General features: G+C 40.3%; 1 protein-coding gene across 1 annotated transcript in view; it reads right to left on the bottom strand.

The window, feature by feature from the left end:
* Nucleotides 1-21,526: 21,526 nt before the first annotated feature.
* Nucleotides 21,527-24,978, bottom strand: part of SLC12A2 (solute carrier family 12 member 2) — a 108,509-nt gene continuing 105,057 nt past the window's right edge. The window contains exon 27 of the mRNA XM_030317320.1: nt 21,527-24,444. Coding sequence (XP_030173180.1) covers nt 24,309-24,444 — 136 coding nt within the window. The 3' untranslated portion in view covers nt 21,527-24,308. The remainder of the gene's footprint in view (nt 24,445-24,978) is intronic.

The following is a 24,978-nucleotide window of genomic DNA, read 5'->3' as shown; positions in this document are numbered from 1 at the left end:
CCTATGCATACTACCTTTTTTCCTATGAGAAAGTTTAATTTATAGATGAAGCACGCTAAGAGACTAACAACAATAAATAACAGTAAAACAGAGCAATTGCAATAATATACAGCTGACCCTTGAACAACACGGATTTTTATATATAGAGTACAATATGTAAATGTATTTTTTTCCTTTTAACTTAATATTTTCTCTAGCTTTCTTCATTCGTTTGGTATTTCTGCCTTCCAAATCGGACAGGCAGGGGACACGGGGAGGTGGGGGTTGCCTCAGAAAGGTTGAGAAGTCCATCTTTGTGGTCACTGCTCAAAAAAGTGGGTATCCCCGCTTGACAGAGCCGGAGGAGACCCTACAAGGGTGCAGTCAGTGAACGACGTCAGCACCAGCTGCTCAGCTGGGGCCCCAGCACCCGATCCTCAGGCTGTCTCCCCCCACCCCCCCGATGCCCAGCTGACAGCAGTGTCCTTTCCTGAAGGTCATTTTTTCCTCTACTTCGGCCATGACTTGTTACTGCATACCAACAAATGACTAATACGGAGCTTTTCAGTAACTGTAAAGTGGTTTTGGAAAGTCTGTACGAAAGGCGTTTTGCAAAAGCAAGCCCTAAGTACCGCATCAAGCTGGAGAAGAGGTGCCCTTTCTACATTTGTGTACATACTTGTCTCACTTCTTCTTTTTCCATCACCTCACCCGGCCCTGGGAAACATCTTCCATCTTGGAATGGCTCTCTTCCACACGTAAGAGTTAGTGCAGTCTCTGGCGAACTGTTCTGGCCCCTGGCTGTGTTCTTCACATACTGAGTAAGATCGTGAGACTCCTGTGTCATAATTTGGGAGGTGACAGTTCATTTCGCACAGACAATAAAATCGCATCAACTGCCTTTACCTCATACCAGGATATGTTGCACACCACCTGACAGAGAACCACTTTTCACAAGCTAGGCAGAAAGCAAAATGACTTAGAACAAGTGGGATTTTTCACATCTTTGGAAGTGTGTTTGTTCCAGCTCCTTTGGGGGGCCATTCCCCTTCTGGAATCAGGATCAAAGTGGACCCAGCCCATGGCACACTCTCAGGGAGATGTTTGGTTTACTTGAGGGCAGCACAAGGGACTCGGCAAAAACAAAGTTCTGGGGAAAAGCAGGAAGGATCATGTTTGGAAAAAAAACGCTAACACCTGATTCACACGTTCCTCCCTCCCCCCTCTGCTGGTCATAATCACTCACAGATACTGAGATGTTTAGCAGCAGACACACAACCTCAACTTTCATAGTCCCCTAAGACACGGAGCCATAGAAAGCTTCACCTCCGCCGCTCTGTTTCTTGTCTAACTGTAATTGTAAATTTAAATTCGGAGAAAATTTTATTCCTCTTTTTTACCTTTTGACTCCTCTCACCTATTTCTCCCACCCCACCCCCAATTGCCTGCCTCTGCTAATCACCAATCTGTTCCCTGCCTCTATGAGTTTGGGCTTTTTGTTTGTTTGTTTTTGTCTTTATATTCCACATGTAAGAGAGATCATACAGTATCGGTCCTTCTCTGTCTGACTTACTTCACTTAGCATAATACCCTCGGAGTTAATCCATGTTGTTGCAAATGGCAAGATTTCCTTCTTTTTTATGGATGTATTCCATTGTATTTATCTATACCACATCTTCTTTATACATTCATCTGTCTATGGATACCTCAGTTGTTTCCACCTCTTGGCTATTAGAAATAATACTGCTTTGACCCAAGATTACACACTGTCTTTTCAATTTAGTGTTTTCATTTTATTCAGTTAACTACCCAGAAGTGGAATTGCTGGAGACTGTGATATTTTCATTTTTAATTTCTTTGAGGAACCTCCACTGGGTTTTCCACAGTGGCTGTACCAGTGAACATTCCCACCAACAGTGCATGGGGGTTCCCCTTTCTCCGTATCTTCGCCAACACTTGTTTCTTGCTTATTTGATAAACAGCCATGCTAACAGGTGTGAGGTGAAGAAAAATATTTAAAGAACAAAAAAAACAAGCATAATCTCATCAGTATTTTCTTCTTTGCATGTTTCCTTGCAGTTTTCTGCTCTTTCTACCAAGTACAGAGAGCTATGTTAAAATCTGCTACTACAACCATGGATTTGCCTACATCTCCTGGGAGGTTTGTTGATTTTACTTTATATATTGTGAGAATATGTTATTAAATGCATGTAAAATTTCAATTAGTCTATCTTATTTATAAGTTAAATATTTCTACCCTTCAAGAGGAACCTACTTTATTTTTAGCAATACTGAAGCTTTGTTTGTTATCAGTGTAGCCACACTACTCTTTTCTTTATAAAGAGTAGTTGGGTTCTTTTATAGTCAATAGGCATTTTTTCTTCCTCTTAACTGGAGGATGAAATTCATTGAGGGTTAGTGTAATTCCATCGTTGGATTTTCTGTTTGTTCCTGCTATTCTACAGCTTCTTTATCTATTCTCGCCTCTCTGCAGATTGCTAGAATACATTTCATATTGTTTTTCACTCTTCGAATTTGGAAGCTATCCAAATTTTTTTAATTGTTTAAACTGTCTTTTTAAAAATGTCCTATTTCTTTTTTTATTTTTTAAAAAAATTTTTTTCAACGTTTTTTTATTTATTTTTGGGACAGAGAGAGACAGAGCATGAACGGGGGAGGGGCAGAGAGAGAGGGAGACACAAAATCAGAAACAGGCTCCAGGCTCCGAGCCATCAGCCCAGAGCCCGACGCAGGGCTCAAACTCATGGACTGCGAGATCGTGACCTGGCTGAAGTCGGACGCTTAACCGACTGCGCCACCCAGGCGCCCCTCTTTTTTTTAATATTTATTTACTTTTTAGAGTTGGGGGGGGAGCAGAGAGAAAGGGAGATAGAGAATCCCAAACAGGGTCCAAGTTGTCAGCATAGAGCCCTATGCGGGGCTTGAACTCACCAACCATGAGATCATGACATAAGCCGAAATCAAGAGTCGGACGGTTAACTGAGTCACCCAGGTGTCCTTGTTTTGCTTAAAAACAAAACAAAAACAAAAACCCATGCAAGATATTACTACTTTGTATGGTCAGTAATTACTAAGATTTACCCATATATTAACAGTTTTATTTTCTCTCCATTTCTTCTTAAACCCAAGTGTCCTTTCTGGATTCATTTTATTTCCACCTCAAGTACAACCTTTGGAATTTTCTTTTATGAAAATTGCTGGTAAAGAGCTCAATTTTTGTTGTCTGCAAATGTCTTTATTTCACCCCAATCCTTAAGATATATTTTATTGTGTACAGAATCCTGGGTTAGCACTTATATACCTCAGGGCATTATTCTGGAAAAATTATAAAAGAGGTTTGGGGACCACATTGATAATGTAAATGGGGTTGTAAATCCTTGCAGAGATGAGTTTCTGGTTACAGGTGTGTTTGTTTCCCTTTGCCCAAGCAACCATAATTGTATTTCCCTCGAGTCAGGAGTTTGGGCCGTGAACTTCCAGATCACCCTTGCTTGAGAAAGCAAACTCCTGGGTTCTCAGCATTTCCTGAAAGGATCTTCTGCCACACTCCTCCCCCACATGCTGCTGCTTTGTCTGCTGTCCCACGTGCTTCTGAGGTCCTGAAAACTAATGCTCACATTGGGCAGATATGGAAGACGGGTTTGGGGCACTTGTGTCTTCAGCTTTTTCAGTTCCCACCTTCACTTAGATAGTAGCCCAACAGGGGCACCTGGGTGGCTCAGTCGGTTAAGCATCCAGCTCTCGATTTTGGCTCAGGTCATGATCTCGCAGTTTGTGAGTTCGGGCTCTGTGCTGACAGTGCGGAGCCTGCCTGGGATTCTCTCTCTCCCTCCCTCTCTCTGCCCCTCCTCCACTTGCTCTCTCTTCCTCTCTCTTAATATAAATAAATTAACTTTGAATAATCAGAAAAAAAAAGGTATTAGTCCAGTAGTCCCTTGTTATTCAGCATTTTGATGCTTTTTAGTAAAAGATATCTTTTTGTATTTCACCTTCCATTTTTACTTTTTCTTCCCCCATTGGTAAGGCAGATCCGAATATCTGGCCCACCTTAGTATTTGAAACAATGACACATTTTAGTTTTTTTTGTTGTTGTTGTTGTTAATTGCGGGGCTCGAACCCACAAACCATGAGATCATGAACTGAGCTGAGGTCGAACGTTCGACAGACTGAGCCACCCAGGCATCCCACATTTCAGTTTGAATCTGTAGTTAAGTCATAGTACACATGACTTTTGTAGTGGAACTTTCTTTGCCCAACAGTAGGTCCTAAACCCTTCACCTGTCTCTTCTACATAGTTTTACAGCATCACAGACTGTGAATGTTGTATGTCATGGCCATTCCCCTCCTTCCTCCTCCCAATGGTCAATAATTCCTTCTTTGCCAATTCAGCTCCAGGGCCTTTAACTTGCAGAACTGAGATAGTGGGTGAGGAGGAAGAATGGAAAGCTTTGGAACATGCTTGAGTGGTTAATAGTGGAAAGGGGTCACAGTGACTGGCAATGGAAAAAACAAAAAGCAAAACAAACAACAACAACAAAACCCAAATAAATCCAGAATTTAAGAAAGAAGGAATGTAAAGATGGTCTTGGAGTCATGTGACAAATGTAGAGGAAGGATGGCTAGTGGCTTCCCAAGTAGCTAACCTGTTTGTGAGGTAGTAGGAATAAGAGATACAGAAAGATCATCTTAAGAAGTTTTACTGTGCTTAAGAATGGAGGAACTCTTCGGGGCACCTGGGTGGCTCAGTCATTTGAGCATCTGATTAGTGATTTTAGCTCAGGTCATGATTCCAGTGTCGTGGGATCAAGCCCTGTATTGGGCTCCATACTAAGTGTGGAGCATGCCTGAGATTCTCTCTCTCTCCCTCTCTCTCTCTCTCTCTCTCTCTGTCCCTTTCCCTGGCTCACTCTCTCTTGCAAACAAACAAACAAACAAACAAGAATGATGGAGCTTTTTATAAAGGTTTGAGAGCTATTAGAAGATATTGAGGTTGGTTTTCTGATAATTTGTTAGATTTCAGAGTGATATTTCTTTGAATGAGTCTCTCTACGGAGACTGTGTTTAAAAAGCTGCCTTGCTTTATTTTGATTGCAGCATATGCCTCATTTGCTCATTTTTAGTCAGTGAATATTGCTGTATTAAATTTAAATGGCAGGATTTATTTGATCATTCCAAAATATACTGAGCAACTAGGACATTTCTAATTGTTGTTAAGGCACCCAAGTAAAGATCTTTTTTATTATAAAATATTTCTACCATATACATACTTTTGTCAAATCTTAACATATTTTGTCATATTGTTTCAGATCTTTTGTTTTTAAGAAAATAAAACAAAAGAAAAAGAAAATTTAAAGATACAGTAGAATGCCCAATTTTGATAAAATACTCCCAGCCCCTTCCAAGAAGTAGCCAGTTGTGTGAGTTTGGTATTTTTCCTGGGCTAACTTATATTTTTTCTACAGATGTATGTATCAAAAAGCAGTATGTATTATTACACAGCATTTAAAACTTTTCCTAAGTGCCATCATATCATGTGTACAACTTTTTTTCTATGTTTGAATCACATTTTTTGTTTAAATCATATGTTTGAAATTTAGTCATGTTGATACATGTAACTCTAATTCACTTATTATATTATGGGGGGGGTGGGTAGAACGCAATCATGAGAGAGGGGCAGAGAGGGAAGGAAAGAATCTTAAACAGGATCCACCCTCAGCGCTGAGCCAGATGTGGGCTCGATCCTACAGCCCTGCGATCATGACCTGAGCTGACATCAAGAGTCGGACGCCCAACCAACTGAGCCACCCAGATGGTTCGTAGTAGGAAGGTTTTCAGGTAACCAAGTCAGTAATATTGTCACACCAATAGTCCTCAACATCTTCACGTAGTTTTTAACTTCTTTTGCATTACGTCCTTCAGGAAAAAAAAATTCCATGAGCAATATTATGATATAAACACTTTCATGTGCCAGGCCACCATTTACACTGTAGAGTGGTGCTCACCAAGATCGTACTGGTAGATAATGACTAACATTGTCATACTGCTTCTCAAGACTGGTATAAAAATAAATTAGATTCACTACAAACACATTAGCATATTTGATTATCATGTGAAGCTGTTTCCTAATTTAGTATATGTAAATGGCACTTCAAATTTGCTTTAATTTGCATTTTTTTGAGTTTGCACTGGAGAGAATTTTTTTCCTGGATAATTATTTGCATTTGCTTCCTTGTAAACTGGCATTTAAAATTTTTTGAGGGATCTTTATATTGGCTCAGCCTTTCATGATCTCTCAAGGAAATGACCACTCCAGTTTGGGCTGAATATTTTTCAGTGCCAAATGCACTTTTAATCCACACTCAGGGCCTCAGCTAGAGCAAGCAAGAAATAGCTTCTGGATCTTCAAAAGCAAAAAGAGAGGTGGACACTTACGTGGAAAGGCACACCACTACCCTACATTGTCACTGTTGTTGAGGTAAAGTCAACAAAAGCTCAAGTTCAGTAAGACTGACTGCAGATTTAATTCATTTTAACAAAATCCACAGGGAATCAGTTTTGTGCAAGGAACTGAGGCGATGAGGAGATCAGGAGTTTATACTCTAGTATGTAACAGAAGGAAGAGGAGGATTACCTAAGTAAAATAAAGTCAGAGGTTTCTCTCTTTCTGGTTCTTTTCCCAGACCCAAAGGACAGAAAGAAGAGAGAAAAAGAAACAGAGAAGGCTACCTATCTGCTCTCAGGAGGCTGGCTGCCTCCTCAACCCTGGTAAAAGAGGGGATTTCTCACAGGTGGCAATGAGAGTCCAAGGTTTTCCTGACCTTCAGACCCATGCTCAGTAGTAGGGCTGTCCCCCATAGAACTCCAGTTTGGGGGCCTTCCTGGAAGCTTTTGGCCATTCAGTAGGGGGTCACTATGACCTGACATGGTGACGGCAAGGTGTAAGCAGTATGTCTCCCAGCTTGTGGACTGAGCGTGGGTTATGTCTTCTCCCTCACGCTTCTGCCCTGAACTCTGGACTTCCTTGCTTAGTAGATGGTCCCTCTGAGCTCTAACTTGGCCTTCAACTTGGTTTAATGTTTTTATTTATGCCTTCCCTGCCATTGTCACAGGTGGTTTACAGAGATGGATATATACGGGTACTTATTTCTAAATAATACAAAAGCTTCCTTCTTTATAATCTTCATGGGCAACAATGCATAGTCATAAACAGGGTCTCTAGTTCTCAGACATGGAGTCATTAGAAAATGGTAGTTGTCCTAGAAATCTACCCAAGGGATACAGGAGTGCTGATACACAGGGGCACGTGTATCCCAATGTTTATAGCAGCACTTTCAACAATAGGCAAATTATGGCAACAGCCTAAATGTCCATCAACCGATGAGTGGATAAAGAAGATGCGGTTTATATATACAATGGAATACTACTTCGCCAAGACAAAGAATGAAATCATGCCTTTTGCAGCAACATGGACGGAGCTGAAAGGTATTATGCTGAGTGAACTAAGTCAGTCAGAGAAGGACAGATATCATATGTTTTCACTCATATGTGGATCTTGAGAAACTTAACAGAAGACCATGGGGGAAGGGAAGGGGCAAAAATAGTTACAAACAGAGTGGGAGGGAAGCAAACCACAAGAGACTCTTAAATGCAGAGAACAAACTGAGGGAGGATGCGGGGTGGTGGGAGAATGGGTAATGGGCACTGAGGACGGCACTTGTTGGGATGAGCACTGGGTGTTGTATGTAGGCCAATGTGACAATAAATTATATTCATTAAAAAAAATGGTAGTTGTAATAGGGGAGAACTCTCCTGAATGAGGAATCCCCTAACCCCTCCGTACTACAAATTATTATAAAATAGCCCACAGCTATTTGGATAAGCCACAAGGAGACTTGTATTGCAGTTGTGAACCAAACAAGCCCTTAATAGGAGATTTGACAACCAAAACAGAGGTTCCATTGGGTCTGCTTACTTGCTCTCCATCTTGCTCTATCTGCCACGCATATACGAATAAGAGTTAACATAAAATACACTTATCATTTAAGTGGAACTCACTATTTGAATCTGACTCACCAGTAAGATGGAGAATTTTGCTAACTATTCTTCCTTTTTAAGTTAACAGACGCTCTTAATGCATGCGATTACATTTGTCATGGCCCTACAGAAATATGAAAACAGGGTTAAAACAGCTTTTAAATTAAAAAAATGATGACCTACAGCAGAGAGCAATTATAAAGAAATGTTTCAACTTTCAAGCCAAGTAATGGACCTCCCTCACTGGTCTTAATTCCAATGTTTAGATAGATGCCAAATACAGCACATACTCTACTGAATTTCCTTTACTTCGACTTTCATTATAATTATGTTTATTAAAAAAATGCAGTGCCAAATTGGCCTCCTTAGATATTGGCCCTGCAACTACAAGAGTTTGTATAGTTCCCACAATCGTGTAAATTATCTACCACGAATATTCCAAACCATATTGGGGTGCAGGAGTGAGTTTCATTTTCCATACATTTTAGAATTAAGACTTTATTAAAAAAAAAAAGGTTCTGTAGTTGGTAAGTCATCATTTGCACTTGGGGGGGGATATAAGAATTTAATCTCTTGAGTTTCAACTCAGTCAGAACCCACTCTCTGAGGCCCTGCTTCTAGGTCCCTATTTGGGGTAATGTTTCTGTGCACACACTTCCTTCCTGGCCGGCACATCAGGACAGTACCTCTGTCAAGCCTAGTGAGCCTCTTAGGACAATGCTTCAGGAAGCGCTTTGGATTGGGGTCAGAAGACCCGGGTTCTAGTCCCAGATATGCCACGTACTAAGCTGAGGCCTATTTTGTCATTTAGCTTCGGCAGCCTCAGTTTCCTGCACCTTAAAATACAGATAAAAATACCCTTGCACGCCTGCCAAGATGAGTAGGGATCAAGTTCGATCACATAAAAGCTCTCTGTAAACACTGTTAAATACAGTTTTACATTCCAACCTTCAGGGAAGGCAGTTACGGCACAGTGTAGAGAAAAAGACTGGTTAGCATTCTGTCAGTTCTAAGTACCAAAAACACAACTCCAGCTGATTTAAGATTCATAAAAATATACTAGCTCAATACCCAAAAATGAATTGTATTCCTATATATTTGCAATGAACTACCTGAAAATAAAATTAAGAAAATAATTCCAGGGGTACCTGAGTGGCTCAGTCAGTTATGTTTCCGACTCTTGACTTCGGCTCAGGTCATGATGTCACGGTTTGTGGGATTAAGCCTCGAGTGGGGTTCCATGCTGACAGCGTGGAGCCTGCTTGGGATTCTCTCTCTCCCTCTCTCTCTGCCCCTCCCCCACTTGCATGGATGTGCATTTTCTCTCAAAATAAATAAACTATAAAAAAGGAAAATAATTCCATTCACAATTGCATCAGTAAGAATAAAAGACTTGGGAATAAATTTAACAAAAGAAGTGCAAAACTTATATTCTGGAGACTACAACATGTTCTTAAAATAAATTAAAAAGTTTCCAAGTAAATGGAAAAGCATCTCACGTCCATGGATTGGAAAGCTTAACATTAGGAGGATAGCAATACTACCCAAATTGACCCACAGATCCTGTGCAATCTCTATTAGAATCCTAACAAATATCTTTATAGAAAATGATGAGCCGATTCCAAAATTTACATGGAATTGCAAGTGACTCCAAAAAGCCAAAGCAATCTTGAAAAAGAATTCCAAAGTAGAAGGATTCATACTTCCCAACTTTAAAAATTACTACAAAGTAGCAGTGATCAACACAGCCTGATAACAGAACAAAGACACATAGATCAATGGAACAGAACTGAGAATTCATGTGTTTGTGGTAAACTGATTTTCAACAAGGCTGTCAAGAAAATACAGTGGGGAAAGGATAGTCTTCTTAACAAATGATGCTGGGATAACTGGATAGCTACATGCAAAAGAGTAAAATTGAACTCTTACCTTACACGATATGCAAAAACTAACTCAAAATGGATCAAACACCCAAATATCAAAGCTACAAGTATTAAACTATTAGAAAAAAACATAGTGGTAAATCTTCATGATTGCAGATTTGGCAACAAAATCTTAAGTTTGACATCAAAACCACAAACAAAATGAAAAAAAGATAAATTGGGCTTCATTAAAATTAAAAACTTTTTTTTGCAGTGTGCCTGGCTGGCTCAATTAGTAAAGCATGTTCTCTTGATCTCGGGATTGTGAGTTTGAGCCTCACAATGGGTGCATAGATTACTTAAAAATAAAATCTTTAAAAAAAATTAAAAACTTTTTGCATCAAATGACACTAAGTAAGTTAAAAACCAACCCCCCGAATGGGGGAAAAAGTTGTAAATCATGTGTCTGGTAAGGGACTTGTAACTAGGACATATAAATAGTCTTACATTACAAGAGTAAAAAGGCAAATACCCCAATTAAGAAATGGGAAAAAGCTCTGAAGATATATTTCTCTAAGAAAGATATAGAGTGGCCACTAAGCACAAGAAAAGATGCCAGACAGTAATATTCATCAGAGAAAAGCAAAACAAAACCATAATGAGATATTTCTTCATGCCCACTAGGATGGCTACAGTAACAAGTCAGACAATAACAAATGTTGGTGAAAAAATCAGAACCCTCATACACTGCTGGTGGGAACGTAAACCTGTGTAGCCACTTTGGAAAAGAGTCTGGCAATTCTTCCAACAATTAAACCTCAGCGCATACCTCAGCAGTTCTACTCTTGGGTATGTACTCAAGAGAAATGAAAACATATGTCCACCCAAAACCCTGTACCTGAATGTTTATAGCAGCATTATTCATAACAGACAAAATGTAGGAACAACGCTAATGTCCATCAATTGATAACTGGGTTAACCAAATTGATACATCTGTAAAATGGAATATTATGTGGCCATAGAAAGGAATAAAATGATACATACTCCATGAATGAACTTTGAAAACATTATTCTAAGGGAAGAAGTTAGACACAAAATACCATATATTAAATATTGCCATTCATTAGAAACATCCAAAATAGGCAATTCTACAGACACACAGGATTCATGGTTGCTTCACCATTAGTATTGATAGCTAAGGTCCTTTCTAGTCCCCCAGTTTTATGAGCACTGATTCCTAAGCTCTTTAACATCTGTGTCTTCCCTGGTCTTCCCATGATCTGGCCTGTGATGCCAGGGGCACAGAGAGGTTTGATGACTTATCTTCCATCACACAGGAGAACTCTGCCCCACCCAAGCCTGGCATGCAGTTAGTAGGTCTTGTAGCCTTGCACTGTGGGCTATTTGCCATTTGGCCTCAATCTGCCCCTTTTCTTTGATGAGAGCTCATAATTTCCCTCTCTTCCCCTCTCATTTCAATGGGTCTGACACACACCTGGCGTTGGGATGGCTCACGTGACCAGCCTGGCAAGTCAAAGTGATTGATAGAAAAACAAGGTTATGGTCCCAAATAGGCCAGTGGCAGGCAGCCACAGGTGTTGTTGGACCTTTTGGGAGACAAGTGTGTTTTTTGTTTGAATTTTCTAACGGGATTATTACAGATTGTATTTCTGTATGTCCTCCCAAATTCATATGTTGAAGCCCTAACTCCCAATATGACTTTAGGTATCACTGACATCCTCATTTGAAAAAAAAACTGTTAAAAACTAGTCTATGAATTATAGGCAGATGTAAGGCAACTTGATAGGAGGATCAAAATGGATTTCACATTACTGGGGTGCTTGGCTGGCTCATTGGGTAGATCATGCGACCCTTCATCTCATGGTTGTGAGTTTGAGGCCCACGTTGGGTGTAGAGATTACTTAAAGATAAAATCTTTTTAAAAAATAGATTTCACATAACTAAATGGGGGGGAACCCATTTGCTAGCTCTCATAACTTACTAGCTGTCATCATCTCCCTCAACCTCACTTTATTTTATGAATTATCAATAATAATGATGGTGATGATGATAAATGTATTAATTATTTGGAAGAATCTCTTCACAATGTAAAAGTTTATCAAATTATCACAATGTGTACTTTAAATATCTTGGAATTTTAGTTGTCAATTATACCTCAAAAAAGCTGAAATTAAAAAAAAATCTCATATAACTGTTCTCAAGATTAAATATGAAAATACAACGTACTATATCAATGCAGGGATCAGAAGCGAACACACATAACTCAGGTGAGTCATACAGCTGTGACGTTGCTTACTTGATACATGAGGAATTTCATCCGGAGTGTGACATCTCTAGGGAGAGGGAATTAAGCAACTCTCCCCTCTTGTAGGAGTTCTCATTAGTGCAAACTTCTGGGGTCAGTCAGGTTACCGTTTGAACCCCAGCTACATCATTTTTAGACCTTGGGCCTCTGAGAACCCTAATTTCCTCTTCTGTAAACTGGGACAATTCCTACTCACCCTGGGATATTCTGAAGATTGAATGATGTAAAATGCCTGCTGCCCAATGTGTTCAATTCACCTAGGTCTTACCCCTCCCCTTTCCCTCATTTGCACGGCAAGAGTAACCCTGAGGCTTCCTGCAACAACTCTACCCCAAATCATTTCCCAGGCAGCAGTGTGGTTACTCGAACATTGGAAATCACTAAATTCCCCTGCCGGGGTCCTTGCATGTCAGCCTGAGAAAAGCTGGAAACTTTTTCTAATCTTAAGAAAGCAAAAACGTGCTAAAAATAAAACAAGAGCCTCTTCTCAGTCTGCTCAAGAGGTCAGGACCCCGGGGCCTGCCTTCCGTCCTCAGAAGAGAACGCAAGTAAATGTTCAAGTCACAGACGTTGCTAACCCCTGTAGCCACACGGGGGAGCCCCTGTCGGGGTAAACGCGGTTCGCGGGGCTCCGGCATCCGCGGAGGACGCAGCGTGCAGCGGCGCGTTCTCCTTGTGCGGCCGGGATGGGCCCTGACCCCTGCTGCCCCCCTCCCCCCCTTCCGCCCCCTTCCCCCCGCCACGTCGAGTCTTCACTCCGTAGGTTGGCGTTCAGTAAAACTCAAGTCAGAATGGGGGGAGGGGGAGGAATCTGTGTTTAAGTAGGAAATATTTTCAAGCCACGTTTTTCTTCAAAACACCCTCCAAAATCAAATCAAATCAAATCAATCAACCAATAAAATGGTGAAACTTGAGAAATGTCGAACAGAAGACAGAAGGCCATGAATTAAGTCAATTAAGTCGGGACTCCTCCAGTTTTAGTGGATGGAAGAGAGGGCGCAAGAGAGGGCGCAAGAAAGGGCGGGAGAGAGAGGAGGGAGGAAAGAAAAAAATCACCAAGCTTTCTTCTGTTGGCCTGCTCCTGAGTACGGGGTGACGCGGGGTGAGCAGGACCGCTCACCCCTCCGATCCGACCCCGAGATGATGTCAACCCTCAGAGTCCCCTGTCTCGGAAAGGGACCTCTCAAAAGACTGGAAGTTTAACCAACACGGATTTGTCTCCATTCGGACTTTCCCGGCAAAGGTTTCTCAAAACAAAGGACACCTGTGAGACCCAAATGTTCAGTAATCCTCCAAGAACAAAAGCCACCGAGGAGCCTTTAAAGGGCATTTAAGATAACAGCGGGTGGCTGGACTTGGCCCAGCAGGTGACTAATTCCTTAAGTAAACACTTAGACACCAAGCTAAACACAGGCTCCCTTTCCTCCCGGACTTGGGCTTTGCACACCAGCCCCACCGCTCCCCACCCACCTTCCCTGTGGCACCCGCTTCAGCGCTCACGTCGTGTGGGAGGGGCCTTTGAAAGACGGCTTGAGGGAGGGCGCCCCTCGCCCAGCTCCCCAGCCCCACTTCTCCTCCCCAGTTCTTCCCTTGGGCTGATTCCCCCCCCCCCCCAGCTGCCCTTCCGCTTTGCCCTCTTCAGCTTCCCTCTCCCGGATCCCTCCCCCAGCTCTTCCCAGTTTTCCGGTCTGTCTCCTCCCCCATCCCCCAAGTCTCCCCAGCTCTCTCCCCAGATTCTCTTCCCCTCCCCCACTTTCTGCCTCCTTGCTTCCTTCTCTTCAGCTCCCTTGCGGGTTCTTCTCTTTTTTCTCCACCAAGCTCACGCACCCGATCTCTGCCAACTCTCCTCCTGGGACGCGCAGCAAGGGTCCCAAGGTCATGCTCACCTCCCTAAGCCTCAGCCTGGGAAATGATTTGGCCTGGCCCATTTGGGCTTCCTTGTTGGGAAAATGAAAGCCCCTCCTGAAGGCCAGCACCTGTCTTCTTCTCCAGGTGATGGCTTCCCAGTCTCAGGGCTTCCTGGTCTTATGTCACGTAGCAGCATACGGCACCTATTTTTTCTCTGAGCTCTAAATAGGGCCCTTGGCAGCGACGTCGTTTAAGATCTGGAAGCCTCTGTCTCTAATGTAAAACGAGGATAATAATAGAAACTAGCTTATTGGAGATTTGAGGATTAAATGAGGTAACAAATGGAAAAATTGCCAGCTGTTACTGTGAATGCCTTCACCTTAGGCATTCATCCCCCATGCGTTTCTTTGCTTTCAGCTCATGGACTCTAGATGGAAAAGGTACGGATGTGTAACTTTTAAGTCCCATAATAGCCAATAGTTCTGACCTTTTACTCCAACAAGTGTTTTTCTAGAGCATTAAAAAAAATCCACTTCGCTGTTCTTGGATTTTGGCATTGCTTTCCAGTTACTCATTTACAACAGGCATCTGTGAATTGCTCAAGGACAGGGACACTGTCTTCTTCCTTTTTATGTCTCTGGCACTGTACTTGGTCTGGAGTAATTCTAGAAGTATTTGTGATATTAATTATTTGTCTTTATAGGTCACTTACTTTTTTAAGTTTATTTTATTTATTTTCAAAGAGAGAGATAAAGAGCTTAAGCAAGGGAGAGAGGAGAGAGAGACGGAGAGAGAATCCTAAGCAGGCTCCGCTCTGTCGGCACAGAGCCCATCACCAGGATCTATCTCAGGAACCATGAGATCATAGCCTGAGTGGAAATCAAGAGTTGGATCCTTAACTGACTAAGCCACCCCGGTGCCCCTTTATAGGTCACTAATAAATGGAGATGGTCCAGTAGCCCAAGAGCAGAAAGAGGAAGTGCCGGTGGAGTAAGAAAGGGCATCATCGTAGTGCCATTGACCAGGCCAGTGCTCCACCAGTCCGCACTTACTTTCTTAACTGGAACAAGTGAGGGGGGTGATTGTTACCTTTTATACAAGTCACTGACATATATAGTGGAAAACCAGGCCCTATTTTTAAACCAGTTGATTCTATTCATTTACTCTATATTTACTGACCACTTACCTCATGCCAGGCATTTGTTAAGTATTGAGGATATAACCATCAATATGTATTCGCTGAATCAATAATCACTTATTAAATGACCCTTTCTTCAAATAAGGATATCGTAATGATTAGCATGAAGGACACAAAATAAGTTAACAAATGACAATAGTAGTTGCATTGTAAGTAGGCCTCAAGAATTCAAGCACATGTGGAACATCTCACAGCAGGCAAATCCTGGTAGTGTGTGGTTGTTAGGACTAGAGAGCCCCGATCCAACTCACCCATTTCCAAAAGCTCCATTCCTATTAAGGCTGTGTGCCTTCATTCCACTCATCCACTTCCCTGTCATCAGCAGCCTTCCCCTTTACTTTTTTAACTAAAAAAATTTTTTTAATGTTTATTTATTTTTGAGAGAAAGAGAGAGGGAGGGAGAGAGAGAGAAACAGAATCTGAAGCAGGCTCCAGGCTCTGAGCTGTCAGTCAGTACAGAGCCCAACGCAGGGGTCGGAACTCATAAACCATGAGATCATGACTTAAGGTCCAGTCAGATGCTTAAGCGACTGAGCTGTCCAGGGGCCCCGGCAGCCTTCCCCTTTAAATAATCGGAAAAAAAAAAAAAAAAAAAGAAAAAAACATAAATAAAAAATTGGTATGTTCATTCATTCATTCATTCATTCATTTAAAAATCCTGTATTGAAACCTCCACTGCCCACAACTAAGATAAGCCACTGGAGATATGAAAGTATTAAGGAAGTTACACAGTCTGATTGGGAAATCAAATAACAATGGGATGGCCCCAGAGAACCAGTGGAGGCCTGCAAAGGGAATTTGGCAGGGAAAGCCGGAAGTTAAGCAGGTTTGGGAAAAGGTGTGTGTGTGGCGAGGAGGTATTTAGAATATGAATTAAACATAAGAGATTGGGGTCTGGATGCCCTGACAATTAGTTATTGAACCAATGAGATAATTTACCAATAAAATCATTGGGACCAAAACCTTCTCTGGACACAGCACTAAAATGATGTTCACTCAGTTCATTCAAAGGTTGTTGTTTGTTGTTTACTTAAGTTTTCTACTTCTTGCTGTGTTGATTTTATTAATCCTTCATTAGTGCCAATTACTATGCATTTATTTTTTTAGCAATAAGGAGAGCATGATTTTATCATTTCAAAATTTATATACTTATATATTCTTTTCCTTTTTTACATTTTTTTCTCCTTTCTTGATTGGATTTGTTTGTTTCCTAGAAGAGACACACTTTTTGGATGCATTTACCATTTCCATTAACTTTCTCAGGTTTCACGGCTGAAGACACAAATGCACAAAAGAAATGCTTTATGTTTTAGTTCTCCCCCTCATTAGAAATGACCTAAATCACATGGAATTTTTTTCTCATAATCCTGTAAGTACAATATGAGATATCAATCTATGGAGATATTCATTAATTTCCAAAAGATACACCTCTCTTGCAAATAGCAGCCTGTAGATAAAGGACATGTCGTATCTCTAATAGGCTTAAGTATTTCAAATGTCAAAGTAGCTCTTCTATTTGTGAAACCATGGCACAAAATTAGCTCCATGGCTGAAAGCTACACACTGAGCTCAGGTTGCACAGAGAGCTATTTTCTGGTGGATAAACTTGTACTAGAATAACTGATAAATGAGAGCTATCTCCTGAACTTTGGGGCTTGAACTCACGACCCCAAGATTAAGAGTTGCATGCTCTACTGACTGAGCCAGCTACATACTGCAATCTCTTGAACTTTTAAAAAGCTACCTGGAAGAAAGTCAGTAAAGTTCAGTGAAGGAGTATGCTTTTCTGTTTATTACAGGCTACCATGTTTGTTCAGAGAAGTTAAGGAGTAAAAAGGTACGAGAAGCCCCCCCCCTGCCCCCCCTTAAGAGGACACAGAAGTGTGGAGGAGACTTTCCAGAGAGGCTGACCCAGGTTTCTGGCCTGACACTCCTCTTCACTGTGATCACAGCCCCTCTAAACGTTGCTCCTCAACTCTACCATGTGGGTATTCCATTGATAGGAGTCCTCTTTTCTCCCCCATCTTTCCTGAATAAGGAGTAAGAAGACATCCTCAACCCATCAAGACAACCTGAGTAACTCCATCTTCTTGCTCAGCACACAGGACGACCCATCACCCAATCCTATTGATGTTTTTCTCCCAAAGATCTTAAATTTCTTCCTCTCTCCCACTTTAGTCTGGGGACTAATGAATATCTTCCCAAAGAGAAGTTAATCCTGCACCATGCTTCTTGGATTTGTTGATCTTGGTACTCGTAATAAGGTGAGCTGTTGAGAATTTAATGCAACATAAGAGGGAAAATTAACCAGGTCATTTTCAGTTGTTTCAGAAAAAGTATACTCTGCCTATTTTGATGAGGGAAGACTCTTCTACTGCATTTCTAAATGGTTATTGCATTTCTAGATGTTGTAGGAAAAGGAGACGCTTCTGTGATCTAGAGCCTATTTAGCTGAGCATTTCTGCATTTTCCTGTGGGCCATGAAGATTTCATTGCCAAGTAAAGGGGAAGAGAAAGAAAAGCTGGTTCTTGTTCCAGGGCTAGGGAGAGCCTGCCCCGTCGTGTGGGCACAAGTTCCAGAGAGACACTACCCTAAGGAGAGAAAAGAGGTGCCAGAAATGGAGTTCCCATGGACAAGGAGGTCAGGAATGCTCTGCCAAGTACTCTCTGAACACATACTTTGAGTTGGGATGGCTGTGTAACTGTTGGGCTGGGGTAGAAAGTGAGGAGGAAATAGTTATGAAGCAGTTAGCTGCAGAACTTTGGGAACCTAGCAGAGGTGTTGGTAGCCTAGGCTGGGCCTGCAGCGCTCTCCACTTTTTTTTTTTTTTTTTTTTAATGTTTATTTTTTACTTTTGAGAGAGACAGAGACAGAATCTGAGTGCGTTAGGGGCACAGAGAGAGGGAGACACAGATTCTGAGGCAGGCTCCAGGCTCTGAGCGTCAGCAGAGAGCCTGACGCGGGGCTCGAACTCACGAGCTGCGTGATCATGACCTGAGCTGAAGTCGGACACTCAACCGACTGAGCCACCCAGGCGCCCCAAGGGCTGTCCACCTTTGAATCAACTGCTGGAGCCTGGTCAGCCCAGCACCTGGAACAGCCAGCCCTGGTGGAATGAACATCCAATGCCCTTCCTCTCAATATCTGGGCCACGTAAACCCTAGACTCTAAAGGCAAACCCAAGGGAGAGGGTAAGGCCCCTGACATACATGAGGTTCTTCTTGCTGCTAACATATCATCTTTCTACTTCAGTTGTTGCCAAACTACATGGATTGTTTTTTCTTTCTTTTTTTTCTAGAAGTCAGTGGACGCCCTACATGGTGACCATCTACCTGAAGAATCAAGTCAAACCCAGAGAGGCCGACCGGAGAGAAGGGAAGATAGAGACAGAGCCCTAAGGACATTGTTCTGAGTCTCTGCTTATATGGAGTCCCTGAACTCAGGTGTCTTCCTGGACTTCCTTTTTCTGGTTGCCTTCTTTGGGTTCTATTCCTGCCACTGATGAAGATCTAATTAATACAAAAGGAAAAAAGGTAAGGAATCTGAAAGGGAGGTCATTATTTGAATTCATAGCTGAAGTTAGGGGAGATGGAAATACGTGTACCTTTTGAAAGAAATGCGATAGGGCATGTGTAAAGGACAAAGGCAGTCATAAAGGGAGGGTTATGCTGAGAAGCAGCATATGTGAAGGGAGGAATTTCACTCAGAACAGAGATCTGGCAGGAGTGAAGGAGGTTTTAACAAACTCTGCAGCCGATTCTGAAGCACACCACTGTTCTAGTGTTTTAATACATAATACACCTGTGCTTCCTGACTATCAATTTTCTGAAAAAAGCCCACTTGGAAAATTTATGTCAATAATGCTGAACTCACAGGTGCATAGACAGTAAACAAAGGATTATCTTTACTGGTGGGAAAGTCATAGACAGGCTACCTGAAGGATGTAGGGTGTATCTCGGAGGTTGGTACCATGTAGTTAATAGATGCTGATTATGATCAACAGATTTTAAAATTCGGTGAACAAAAATTCCATTCTTCACAATCTACTGTTTCCTGGAAGGAAACAGGAGTGAAAGACTTAGCCATACAGCGGTCTTTCACAATCCTCTAATCTTTCTTGGAGCTTACCTTTTTACCCTCCCCCACCCCTTTCCCAAATTGTCCCTATCATCTTGTAAAAAAAAATTTTTTTCGAGAGTGCACAAGGGAGGGGCAGAGGGAGAGGGAGAGAATCTTAAGCAGGCTCCAAGTTTAGTGCACTATCTGACAATGGGGCTGGATCTCACAAAGGTGAGATCACGACCTGAGCCAAAATCAAGAGTCGGATGCTTCACTGACTGAACCACTCAAGCGCCCCTTCAATTTCTTAACTAGTGAAGTTTCTTAGGAACTCAAGTTCTTAAGACAACTCAAGAGTTGTCTACACTTAAGCAAAAATGTTGTGGACTTAAAAGAAAAATAACCCGTGGCTTGTCATTCAGATGAACTACAGCTCCCTTTTCAAATTGTGACTACCTCTTTCAAAAATGGCTTGATGGGGGCTAAATGTATTTGTAAAAAAGCAAGTAAAATAGTCTCTCGCAGGAGTAGTTGCTAGATGCCTTTTTTGTGTACCGTATGTTTATCAAAAACACTGCCTGCATAATTTTAAGACTTTTTTACCTGTTATTAGAGATAGAAGACATAAAATGACCCTGTCAGGTGCTTTCCCTTCTTTAGCCTGGACAAAATCTGCATGTTTCTCTCCCCCCTACCCCAAAAGCTTCAGCAGTTATCTAATCAAATTCTGGCAAGTACTGAATCAAGTCTCTATGTTTGTATTCAGTATCCACAGATCACCGATCTTATTCTGTGGACCAAAAACGTACAATTTATTTTCCTTTGCAGCTGTGGTCAGAACATCTTGGTAATTTGTTTCCGTATCCGAGAAGAGTGGAACAGAGGATATGTGTGGACAAGACACTACCGTTTTGGGGAATGAGTTCCTCATCTGTGAGTACAGTGAACACTAAGGCCGCACAACAGGAGGTGACAAATTCAGAGGCCTTCATGTTTCCCCTAAAACAGTGCTTTCTAGCCATAACACAAAATTCATTGGAAGATTCAAGAGGAAAAACTGGGCTGAAGTTCTTAATACTGCCATTTAATAGCCTATCTGAAGAGGTCTCTGACCTGACCCCTGCTTCCGGATTCCATAGAGAGCAACAAGACTTAGATCTTTAGGTATTTTAGGAGTCTACAAAGTATGTATGTCCAGTTGGTTAACCCACCAACACATTATGTGTATCTACTCTCTCAACTAGCTAAACAGTACTTCCTGATGAGCATGTCCCAGGACTTGTGCCATCTTTCCTCCAAGAGTTCAACATTAAACTATCACCTATTGGTTCTGTACCTACACACATCCTATTGGTCCATAAAGACAGAATTGTATCACATGCATGTATCTTTTCTTCCCAGTGAATGAACAAAAAATACCTGCTGGCTCAAAGATGAATGGCATCCCCGCTTGGAAAACCTTTGGATACTATGATACTGGGAAATGCCACATTCATAGTTCATAGTTGCCTCTGAACCCCCTCTTAAGTCCCCAAAGAAATAAGGACCCTGAAGAGCAGACTACTGGACAATAAGCAAGAAGTAAAGATCATGCAGTGGACACCTCTATTTGGCTTCAGATGTATTAGCCAGCCTGTAGCCACTCTGTATTTCTAACTTTAATTGCGTTACCTGAACACACATTTGCTGGCAGACATGGACGAGCAGTTTGGAAATAGCCAGTCTATCCCAGACCTCTTAGTTATGGATCAGGCAGCAGTGAACGCGTAATAGAGATACCCCAGGAGATGAAAGATCTGGGCTCTCGGCCAACATTCTTCACTTCTTTGCCACATGACCTCAGGAAACTCCCTACATTGCACCAAGTTGCTTTCTCAAGAGTAAGACAGAGATAACTTAACCGTCCTGCATATATGACATGCTTACTATAATGTTCAAATAAGAAAGCGAAAATGTTTTATAGAATCGCTAATCAGCTTAGCCAAAAGTCTTCCGAAGAAAAGACACGGACTATGAGGCTTAGGGACAAAGGCCCAGGGATAGCAAACAATTTCATACAACTTTTCCAAGGCATGAATATTACAGTAAAAGCCACTAAAAAACTCTGATATTGTGAAATAACAGTCCTATAAATGAGGGTATATCACAAAGTTGACAAAGATTTCCAAAACAGATAAAATAGAAGAGTAGACATTAAGTAGTTTTAATGAATCCACTTCCTTTATTGCAGTAACCTCTGTACAAGCAGCAACTGCAATATTCCACATTAAAACGTTAGAAAAGCAGGTGTGTGACAGTTATAGTACAGTATTATCAAAATATTACATTTTCAAACTTAGTAGATCAACATCCACCAGAGCTCAAATCTTTAAATTATTTCCATAGTCTTTAAAAATATGTAACGTCAGAAAGCATATAAAAAGAATGTAAAAGGAAACCTAAAGTACAAATGAAATAATGTAACAAATAAATATTTGATTTAATTAACCCTTAATAATCAGCTTAACACCACCATTCTCTCTAAACCCGGTATTTACCTATAGAAATAATGAACTGTCCAATGCCATTGCATATTTATTTCCAAGTTATCACCAATGATTAGAACTAAAAAAAAAAAAAAATGGCATTAAAATAATCAAATTCAGCATAAATAAAACAGAGTAGAATAGCTTCAACACTAGCTAGCATCTCTAAGAATTGTTGAAATTTATTAGAGTACTACAACAACCTTGAAAATTTTGACCTGGTGTCTAGTGTTAAGTGAAAGTAATGCATTTTTTTTTTTTTTAAGTGAAAAGCTTCTTACATTATTTCACAGACAATATTACCCTCCCCCCATTATGCATATTTAGATATATTTTATGTACTTTATACACATATGTATGATGCATGACATTTGGTTCCTGCAGTACAGATCACAATGATGGTTTCCTGAATGGGAAAAATTCCAAAAAAAAAAAAAAGTAAGTGTACCTGTGCACATTTCAAGATAGCAGCACTCAATTCATGCCCTATTATCCATTTAAAAAGTTCAAACACGATATTGTTTACTGAATAATATGACACTTCTACTGTCTTTCCCCCAAAACACTACAAAACCTGCAATAAAATGGAACAATGCTGTGAGTCATAATGTAGGGAAAAAAATTTGGAAAAACAATTACTTCATTTTAACATTCTGAATTCAAAATTATCATCAGATCTCCACTTTTCTATTCATTTAGTTTATGCTCACGCAGCAAAAAGACTGCACTATTGACAACAGTAGTAATTTTATGAATTTCTATCAAGATTCATGAAAACCTGCATACATTCTTCACCACGGAGACTTATGCCAATGAACTCACTGAACAGTATTGTAGCAGACGTGTTCTCCATTTTCTAACTGAACAGTAACTGTGTGAAGTTACATGCCCTTCCAATGATCACCTTTGTTCTCCAGGAAACCTGTTACCTTTCAATCTCATTTTGAACTTATGTTTACCAAAACAAAAAAATTTTAATCTAATGAATCTTGGATCACTTTAAAATGCAAAAACACCAGCAACATAAACGTCATTATATACACATATGCATCTGTGTATGCATATACGTATGCATACACACATACATATATGCAGACATCTATCCCTTGAAATGTTTTTAGGAAATCCTTCCTTGAATAAAAAATGAAAAACTTCACATTGATAATTGTATATAAAGCTTTTAGTAACAGTGCGTACGCACTGTCAAAATTGTACTAGTAGACTATGATGTCAAAACAGACATTCCAAAAGCACAAACTGGCAGTTTTTCTTAACACAAAAGTTTTAAAGTATTAAGAATGGATTAAATTTAAATGTTCAGAATAATCTGTTCAAACCTGAGTGTATTAATTAAGACTAAGTATACTTGACAATTGAATGAATTAAGCCTAAAAACATTTCATTAAGAAACCAGTGGTCCATTTAACCATTTGATGAAACATTAAATATTTTAATGATTTATAAATGATGGTACAGTGGGATTCCACATATTGTTTACTGAAATAGTCTATTTGATGACATTATTTTATCTAATTTTCCTCGAGAAAAGTCTTTTAGCATTTCTTAAAAGTCCCTCAAGATTTGAGGAAAACTATAAATTAGGACAGATCTCCCTTCTAATAGATACAAATGATTTTGAGGACTTTGGTCTGAAGAATGACAACAGGAGATTTTTCAGCATGGTATATAGAGGTACTGGATAAATCTTCAACCGTCCCTAAGATTTCAAATAAAAATACAAATAGCCAATTAGAGATTAAAAAAAAACAAAACAAAGAAAGGTTTATTGGGTCTTTTTTTCCTAGATCTACATTTTATATAAACCCACAGAAACCTAACCTTTGGGGTCACTTTTGGGTTATCATTTTTTTTTTTTTTTTATTTTTCATTAACTTGCCCTAATTCTCATCTTTAGTATCTAACAGATACCTTTACAAAAGTAATAGAAAACATACAGTACTCAACACTAATTGGTCAATGGAAGAAGAAAAGCAGTGTCCATTTCATTTCACGGTGGAAGAGACTAGAAATAAAAATAATAGCTGACGGCAAAATTTGACATTCTATAAATTTATAAAAGAGGATATATGGATGAAATTTGGTTAATTTCAGAAGGCACCTCAAGGCTAAAGGCTTTTTGTACTCCTCTCATCAATCAAAAAATAACACACTTTTATTGCTATTCAAGTAGCAAAGGAAAACTTTACTCTCATGAGCTTCAGTCCAGCAACAAGGAATCATCATCATTCATTCAGATTGAAATACAGACTTGACTAAAACTGAAGTCTCCATACACGGATCAATGGAGCAACTTCCCTGTGTGCTTTCAAATTAATGAAATAGTGAAAGAAAAGTCACAGTTCGCCATTGTGATGTTAATGTGTCATTGAAGATTTCAGTTACTCCACTGGGCACTAAAGTACCATCTGGAGGGCTGTCCACTGTGTCGGAACACTTAAGAATAGAAGGTAAGGACACTCTGATGATTCCCACGGACTAGGAGAATTGGCGGTAGGTCCTTTGATAGAGCTTCTAACCAGGCCATATAGAGAGCACTTGACACAGCACCTTTCCTAGCAACTGGGAGACTCCTGGTATCAAAAAGAGAAAGGAAATTAGGCAATGCATTTAAGTTGAAAATAGAAAATGTAATAAAAATTATATATGGAGTCCCTAGTAATATTAACTAAAAATTACTTTGGTTAGTTACACATTGTTTTTGAGCGTGGCAAATTTTGAACATAGCGTAACAATGACTATACTCATAGATCACTATTCTCCCTTTCACATGTCTGAACAAAAGATTTTTAAAATTTATCCGTAAGAATAGAAATAAGTATTTCTATCAACTGTAGCACATTTTATATCTAACGCTAAACCTCACATTTTCCCTTTTTCATGAAGGACAGAATTCTTTTAGGAGAAAGGGCTGTTTGTATCTGAATTTTGAAAGCAGAAACTACACATGGATAAACAAAACTGAAACATAATTAATTCTATGTATTAATTTTCAACTTCTCTTATTTCTCTGGGCTTTCATTAATTTTCTTAGTGTTTATTTTTGAGAGAGAAAGTGCGAGTAGGGGAGGGACAGTGAGAGAAGGGGAGAGAGGAGTTGGAAGCAG

The sequence above is a fragment of the Lynx canadensis genome, chromosome A1 (genome assembly GCF_007474595.2).
Source record: "Lynx canadensis isolate LIC74 chromosome A1, mLynCan4.pri.v2, whole genome shotgun sequence".
Classification (NCBI taxonomy): domain Eukaryota; kingdom Metazoa; phylum Chordata; class Mammalia; order Carnivora; family Felidae; genus Lynx; species Lynx canadensis.
Note: the sequence above shows the minus strand (reverse complement) of the source record. Positions and strands in the feature narration are given on the sequence as shown.